Source organism: Colletotrichum aenigma (genome assembly GCF_013390185.1).
Source record: "Colletotrichum aenigma strain Cg56 chromosome Unknown KSG_Cg56_contig01, whole genome shotgun sequence".
Lineage (NCBI taxonomy): Eukaryota > Fungi > Ascomycota > Sordariomycetes > Glomerellales > Glomerellaceae > Colletotrichum > Colletotrichum aenigma.
Genome location: NW_023500907.1, coordinates 6,924,437 through 6,932,574, shown reverse-complemented (window position 1 = coordinate 6,932,574; position 8,138 = coordinate 6,924,437). Strand labels below are relative to the sequence as shown.

Here is an 8,138-nt window from a genome sequence, read left to right as displayed (position 1 = left end):
CCACGAGCTTTCTGCCTGAGCAGCGCCGATCTAATCTATCCAAAGACGAAACGGTTCTAAGTACGCACAAGCCAGTTTAGCGGGAACCCCCGATATGGGACACGGCCGAAGCCCCGACCCCGCTCGCGTGGGGCCGTAAAGTCTCCCCGCCGGACTCGGGACCGGAGTGTTCGACGTTCCCGCTATTTTCCCGGGAACGAGAGGTCCAAACGATAACTCAAAAGCCTCCACGTTGAAGTTACGTGGCCGAAGAGGTAGTTTGTATGTGCAGATCAACCGCTGGAGGAAGCCGACTTTGATCTCGATCTTATCTTCTATTTCACAATTGTATAGGCATGCTTCCGTCATCAATCGTTCACCACATGACGTCTTGAAGGCGCTGCTTCTCAGCGTCTCCGCCAAAGATGGAGTCAATGCCCCGTCGGGCGAGTGCGCAAACCTCATCTCGAGACAGGTTGAAATGCTCAGCCACCAGCCTGTACTCGTTCGATAACGGGCTGCCAAAAACACCCACATCATCTGTCTGTTTACAACGTTAGCGAACACATTTCTTTTCATCCACACACACGAGCCCCGTCTTTGCGAGCCCGCATTCAGGGTAAAAGAACAGCAGCAGAAACTTACGCCCAGCGAAATCACGCTCCCCTCGACACCCCACCACTCCCCGAAATGGTGCCCCTCAAAGCCGCCCGTGACCATCCCGGCGTGGACGTTACAGCTGAGGCACAGCTCCAGCCCAATCTTCTTCGCCGTGATCTCCTTCTTCACGTCCTCCCCGAGGTGTATAACATGCCCCAGCCTCCCAGGCCCCCACGACAGGATCTCCGCCAGCTCGTCGGGGTGTCCGGAGCACTCCGCCTCGCCGAAGTGGATCGTGAGTCCCAGGCCCAGCCGCTTGGCCTCCGCGAAGGCGTCGCGGAAGATGGAGATGTTGTCCTGCCCGTCCACGCCGTGGCACCGCGCCGCGGGGTCGCCGCAGAGGTCTACGCCGACGACGCCCTGGTCGCGAAACTGCGCGGCGAGACGCACCGTCTCGTCCGCCTGCGCGGGCGTGTGCCGTCTGTCGACGGAGAGGATTAGACGCGTGCGCATGGTCTCCGGGCCGGGGTGCGCCGCCTCGAACTCGGCTATCGCTGAGAGGATCGTGGAGACGTAGACTGACGGCGGCTGCGGCGTTGGGGACGGGAGGGAGCGGGGCGTGGTCCGGAGCTCGAGGTACGTCACGCCGTCTGCATGGAAGTCCTTCAATACAGAGAGAGTTGCCGTGCGGAGGGCTTCTGGGGCTGTGATGAGGTTGTAGATGTATGATGAGAAGAGGGGGAAGAACCTAGATACACAGTCAGTGAGGATCATCGACGGAGGACCGGGTGGGTAAGTTACGTTGTTAGGTTGTAGTCATGTTTATCCTCCGGCATGACAACGAGGGGATCTTCCAGCTCGGTCTCCCCCGCCGCCTTCTTCACGGCCCATATCTCGTGGAGCGTGCGACGGCTTACACTGCCCGTCAGATGGGCATGGAGCTGGGTAAGTACGTGTTAGTCCACATCGCCAAGATGAGCGGGGTAGGGTAAGCTTGATGTTACTACCTCGATCTTGGGAAGTGCTCTAAAGTCCATATCTGCTGCAGTCTTGGAGCTCGGCATGTTTACGTTCACGGCGCGTCGTCGTAAATGCGCGCGACTTATCCGCAACGCAGCGAACGCCTCCGGTGTAGAAGATTGTCTGTGCGACTTCTGGCTATGCCCCACTGGTCACACACACAACCCTGCTGTCCGATAAGAGTCTGAGCACCGGCTACTAGATCAGAACCAGGCGGCGCCGCTGACGGTCTTGTCTTTTTTTCTTCTTGTATGAAAAGAAGTGGCCTGTGTCATGAGGTGTGAGATTTTGGAGGCCTTTTCTGTCTTGGAATCCGGAGAAGTTGAAGATTGTAGATCACGGTGGTTCCGAGGCGAAAGAGTCACGGAGCGGGCCGATGGGGCCGATCCCGGAGGTTTTGCATGGGATGTTCGGAAAAGGGTAGGTAGGCGGACCGGGGTCCTGGGGGTTGTCTGTGCTTCGTCGAGTCTTGAGTTAATGCCGTTGCTGACAACTCGTTGGGCGAATTTTGATGCGAGTACGTGTGTAGTACGGTATTTGCATATCATACCTGCATCATTGAGCCTCAAGTGAGAGAATGGTAGGCCAAAGACGTCTCGTATCTAGATCTTTTTAAGGAAATGATTGGAGGTCGTGACGGCCGCTGTATTTGATATAAATACATCGCCCTGGCGAAGTTTTAACTTTTCTTCTGCACAATCATGAACTTGTCGATGTCATGGCTTCGTCTTGGTCCGCAAAGCGAAGCAGGTAGGACCAACGAGGCGTGCGCAGTAGGAAAGCTGCAAGATAGCGAATCGTACCTGTTCGTCGGCGGTAGTTTGCCTCGTTATCCAAGTATAACTAACGTATCCTTCGGCGACGAACACCTCACGTGGAAGATTGCAGTTCCTGATGTGGTCCAGATCTCTGGCCACCACATAACTCGAAGAATGACTTCGATGTAGTACGATATCAGTGAAACGAGCTGGCCAAGCTAATCAAAGATTCGCCTTACCAGAAGCGTTTCAGTGTTTCGTGGACAGGTGATTATACATAGTTGGGACCTTCCTCCACGAGACAAACACCATTTCACGATCTTGATGCCCACCATTAACAAGCCCAAGATCAATGCCCGCCTTGCGTGGGTATAAAAAATGATCTCACAGCCCAAGACTTGGTCTCAGCAATCCAAGTGAGGCCTGGAATATGGCGAAAGATATCTTCGAGTCACGTCTTCCGTTATTCTGCAATACTCACGCGGGCGGCCAGAGGCTGCGAAGTGTTCGACAGGGTCCTCAACGTCGGCCGCAGGCGCCCAATGGCCCCATCACCTCGCTGTCCTTCTCCGTCTGCGGCGTATTGTGGTGTTAACCCCTGGTAGCGCTTGACTGTCGCGGCCTTTTACTACTCAGGATTTGCTCAGGACTTGGGCAAAGGTTGCCGAGAGCTCTCTGCCACCATTCGGGCTCGTGAAAGTGAATAGCTGATCATCAAGATCTCGTCGCGCCGGCCAGCTCAATCACCGCAACCCAAACGTAAGAAATTTATAGACGAATGTGGCATGGAAAATCTTCATCCTCACTTACACAGTCATTGCCAGCAGCTAACTCTGTGTGTCTCGAACTGTCATCCACGTCACATCATCAGGGAACCATGTGGGTATTAGAATTGGTCATGATTGCAATGGGCCTTTTCCCCAAATCGTGGCCCTTCATGAACGTCCTATAGTACAAGCAAAAGGGCAGGGAAAAACCCCTTCCTGCCACCCCATCCATGACCGCAATGCATGCAAAGTTCCGTTAGGTGTTGAGAGTGTGTGTTGTTGGTGTGAGAGAGTTTTCGGTGTCTGATGTACAGTGTTGATGTTGTTCGACAGGCGCAGAGATTAAAAATGAAAATCCGCGAGTTCGTGTCCGAGTAGGAGCGGGTGGTAATCGTACAGATCCCGGCGTAGCGCAGTCGTTCCTCTCGTTTTCCCCAGCCAGCCAGACCCTTTCGTGTAGAAGTATCAGGCCCGGGAAATTCTCTTTTCCTTCCCGTAAGGTATTCGTAACAGCGTCCCTTCCTTTTTTTTATCGTTGGTTTTCTGGTTTTTTACAGCGCAGGCTTGGCCTCGGCGCGGTCGAGGTGGGCACCAAGCATGTCAGCGGTGCTCTGCTCGCCGTCCTTGCCGTCGCCGCCGGCGGTCAGGAGCTCGCCGCCAGCCTCGCGCATGCGGAACTCGCGCTCCATGCCCTCAATCTGCTGGTCCTCAGCCCAGCAGGTGGCCAGAGGCACACCGATCATGAGAGCGGTGGCGCAGACGACCCAGACGGTGCGGGAGCCGTAGTACCACGTGTTCTGGACGGCGCTGACGCCGAAGTTGACCTTGCTCTGGACCCAGCCGCGGGTGGTCGGGGGGATCATGTCCTTGAGAGCGTACAGGCGCTCGGCGAGGCTCTCGTCGGTAGGGTCGAAGTCGCTGTCGGCGGAGATTTCGGAGTCTGGCGGGGTGGGTTAGCGGGATTGTGACGTAGTGGGCAGGCCGACTCGAGGACGAAAAAAAGTTGTCCCGCAAAGTCAGCATCTACGGACGGCGCAAAACATACCGGTGTCAGTGAAGTCGGCATCGTCCTCGATGGGCCCGGCCTGGGCGCCCTGGAAGTGCTCGTCCTCGACCTCGGTGAGTTGGACCATTTTGGCGGTTGCTGTGTGTTTCTGCGACGAAAGATTGGGTGCGCTAGAGTTGGCCGCGAGGATCTCGAGGATGCGATCGCGGATGTGTCCCGGGGGCGTATGGAGACGAAAGTCGAAGCCGACGGGGTAGGAAGCGAGGAGACCGAGCTTCTGGAGTCGTACTAGGTTCGCTTGCTGTTGGTGACCTTGGCGGAGGGCCTTTTTCCAACCGAGGATCGAGAGCAGACGCTGGGTGTCGCAATCGAATTCGTTGGCGAGAAAGTAGTCGTCGAGGGAACGGAGGAGGTCGGCGTCGTTGGGTGGGTGAGCTGGGAGTTGGCCAAGTAGAGGTTCAGCAAAGCTGCCAGAGATAGCATTGGTTGGACCCATCATGAGAATTTTTGGTAGCTAGCGTAATCGGTATGGTCCGTGCGGTGTGCACAGGAAGAAGGTTTCGCCGGGTATGACGTTGGTTTTTGGTGATATTGAGCACAGACCACCTTTGTCCAGGTGCCTTCCTGTGGTGTGGTCCATCACTTCCTTCCATTTTCGGTCTTGTATTCATCACACCAAAGTCATGGTTGATAGTCAGCTTATTTTATTGGGCAGAAAGAATACTCATTGAATAATATGTCAACATTTGACGAGTACTCAAGCAATCTGATTCCTCACTGCGAGACCATCATTTGGCCGATGTAAGTCGAGAAAGACAGGCGAGTGGCCCTATATAAGCGGTCGATGGAAGAGGCAGGCGCTGCAGTAAGTTGCCCGTCGGCTCTCTCACGATGACCGTCGTTCGAGGTTACAAGTTCTTGATACTTAAACATCCCATGTTCACACTGTCCTCCAAAAATGCCAACGAACAGTGATCCGCTTTGCTCGTGTGTAGTTGAAATCCCAGTTGATCACGGTTTCGAGGCTCCTTCACAGCGTCCATGGCTATGAAACGCTTTTTCTCAGGATAAGGTAGATAATGGCTTTCTGGCTCATCTCCAGCATCCTGCGAGTAATACCAAAGAACACGCCTGGCTGGTGATACGCATCTCGCTGACATCACGACCGCTGCATGCCATGGAGGAGTTCATAGTTGAGACGTGAGACTTTCTCAGAGTTATATCCGCAGACAACATTGAAGAACGTTATATGGTATCTGCTGCGTCATCTTTTATAGACGCGCTGATGTCGAGCTCATGGGCGTGAGAACGTGGCAAGTGAGATGGCAAATGGGTTGTAGGTCGCCGGCGTATAAAGGTTCTGATACCATCAGCCAAGCCACAGGAGAACAGGGCGACAATCCACGCTCTGAAAATTTTGATGATTCACGTATTTTTACCTAAGTCTTTTTACCTGTCGGCGCCATTCATCGCAATTTGTCCATGTGCTAGTTCCCCCTATCGAAGCAACGAGGCTCGCCTTAGAAACTTTCTCGTCCACCATCTCCATTCATATCGAAGTGTTCCGCATGAACACAATACATATACAGTACATGCCATAGATCGCATACTAGTCTCCCTGGCTTCCTTCGGTCACATCAACTAGATTATAGAGTTAGGCGTGACGAGATATCAAGGTTATAATACCATGAGTATCAAAAGAGTCTGATCTTGCCCGCGTAAGAGGTTAGGTAGGGACATGACGAATTCACTTAAATAGAGGGTCTTTTGTCCTCCACACCATGGAGCTTGCTTACAGATGTCGTCGTTCTTGCCGCTGATAAGGGTTGGCCAGCTACCTTGATGGGTCTACGTTTATCTCAACCAGCCTGAACCAGCTAACCATAAGAATATGTCATCCAACTCGTTAGCACTCAACGGCACGATGTTCAACTAGTTGAAATGCTCATCATGAATTCGTAACTCTGTGCGTCCAGCTCAGCCCATGGTATATCCCTCCAAAGAAACCATAAATGCCTACGCGTGACAATGAGACCCCCTTCAAACGCCTTACATACACATGAAATGCCATATGCTATCTCCCCACGTGCCACCACGCTTTAGAAATGCACACTCCGCTTTTTAGCAATCTTTGCCTTCCTCTCCTCCTCGGCTCGGTCCCGATGAAAGAAATTGCTAACGCTAGCAGCCGTGTTCCCATACGGGCCCTGGAGCAGTCCCGAAACCAGGTTCGGCAGTTTACCCCGGCCGCCCTGCTGCTGCTGCTGCGGTGGTGCCTGCTGCTGCTGTTGTTGGGGCGGCGCCGCCGACGACATTGTCGGTGTCGGCGCAAAGTGCACCTGTGGAGGCCGGTAAGCGCTCGTCCCCGGCTGGCCCTGGTTATACGGCCCCGCGCTGGACGGCCTCGGCGGCTGCGCGGGCGCTACATGCCACGAGCCCCCGGAGCTTCCCGGAGGAGGCTGGTGCCGCGGTGGCAGGCCTGGCCCTGGGCCCGGCGCTGCGGGCGGGACGCCATACAGTCTCCTCAGCCGCTCCGTCTCCCTCTCGATCTCGGCCTCCTTGCGCCGGCGCTCCTTGTCCTCTTTCTCGAGCATCTTGGTGATGCGCTTCGCTTCTTCGGCGTCTCGGCGCTCGCGCTCGCGGGCCTGGCGCTGCTCCTCGGCCACCATGGCTTGCAGGCGCTTCGTCTCATTATCGATCTCCCACTGCTGGCGGGCGTTTGCACGCGGGGGCCCGTTGTTCATGGGCTGTGCTGCCGGCGGCGAGGCGGGCTTATTCCCGATCGCGCCGGACATGGAGGCCACGGGGGCCATAGGGGCGGGCTGCGGTGGCGGGGGTTTGGAGTTCTTTCTGCGGCCTGAGATTGGAGGCGGGACTGCGGTAAGGTTGAAGACATTTTGCCTGGGGTTGAGGAAGAGGTCGCGCAGAACCTCGGCGCCAAGCAGGAGGACGATGTCCAGACCCTTGCGATCCTCGACATCTACCCGCTGGAGGTTGGGCTCGTAGATTGTCACGGCGCTCTCGTTCTTCTTGTCCTTGTACATGGCGACGGTGATGTCCGGCTCCTTGCTCTTCTTGCCGGCCACGCTCTTGCCGACCATGTAGCACGTCATGTCCTTGCTCAACCTTCCGTCGCGCTTCCAGCGGAAGACGACCTTGGGCACGGTGTCGCTGACGGGAGGGTCGTCGGAGGAGCGGTCGATCATGCTCGCGCTGGGCTCGCGAAATGTTTGCTCGGGCATCTCAAACTCCCAGCTGTCGCTCTTGCCCCAACTGCCGGCCTTCGTCTTGATGACCACCTGCGAGTCCGGGTTATACAGCTGTAGGGTGACCTGGTCTGGGAGGATGGGCTGCGGCGGTGCGGGCTGGCCGCCCTGGGCGCGGACCTCCGCCGTGGAGAGCGTTGGCTGTGTCCATTCCGGCTCGACGAGGACCTCGGCGTAGATGATCTGCTGGGAGGCGATGTCGGTAAGGGCAGAGGCGTACTTGTTGCGAGCAACGGGATTTGCAGGGTCGGCGCGCTTGAGCAGGTAGTGCGGCGTCAGTTCAGATCCCTGGTGGGTGAAGTAGAGGACTGTGTTGGAGGGGTTGTCCGAGGAGGGGCGAAAGTGGAAGGTCGGGAGGTTTTCGTCAAGCATGGTTGCGGGATTGACAGCCGGCGGCTCGCGAAAAATCAAAACAGGTTGGCTCAATGGTGGATTTGTAACGCTCGCCAAAAAGGAAAGCTTCTTTCCCGTGGGTTTGACGTTCGAGAAGGGTGGGTTGACTAGATAAAGAGGAGGCCAGGCCTCGGATCAGGCTGCCGTTGACTAGGGCGGCGAAGGTAGGGTGTGCGAGGTCAAGTGGGCTGAGTCTCAGTCCTTGTCCCGTCACCCGTCCGCCTTGGCTATATGATGAACCAAAGACACTGTCACCGCCCAGAGAAACACCGGTCAAGGAAACGAAGCTAAGCGCCCGCCCACGTGAATCGAGGCAGAGGGAGCGCAACCTTCCGGAAGGATCGCGGCA

At 56.0% G+C, this 8,138-nt stretch overlaps 3 protein-coding genes across 3 annotated transcripts; all 3 read right to left on the bottom strand.

The window, feature by feature from the left end:
- Nucleotides 1-355: 355 nt before the first annotated feature.
- ADAL (Adenosine deaminase-like protein) lies at nt 356-1,643 on the bottom strand (the record flags this gene model as incomplete). Its single annotated transcript, XM_037317094.1, has 4 exons — nt 356-523; nt 625-1,327; nt 1,381-1,520; nt 1,587-1,643. 4 exons carry the CDS (start codon nt 1,641-1,643, stop codon nt 356-358), a joined length of 1,068 nt encoding a protein of 355 aa, XP_037184533.1.
- Nucleotides 1,644-3,675: 2,032 nt separating this feature from the next.
- On the bottom strand, nt 3,676-4,626 carry tom22 (Mitochondrial import receptor subunit tom22; the record flags this gene model as incomplete). The annotated part of the gene is made up of 2 exons (XM_037317093.1): nt 3,676-4,064; nt 4,170-4,626. 2 exons carry the CDS (start codon nt 4,624-4,626, stop codon nt 3,676-3,678), a joined length of 846 nt encoding a protein of 281 aa, XP_037186294.1.
- Nucleotides 4,627-6,229: 1,603 nt separating this feature from the next.
- On the bottom strand, nt 6,230-7,768 carry CGCA056_v001833 (uncharacterized protein; the record flags this gene model as incomplete). Its single annotated transcript, XM_037317092.1, has 1 exon — nt 6,230-7,768. One exon carries the CDS (start codon nt 7,766-7,768, stop codon nt 6,230-6,232), a length of 1,539 nt encoding a protein of 512 aa, XP_037185486.1.
- Between the last annotated feature and the right edge of the window lie 370 nt (nt 7,769-8,138).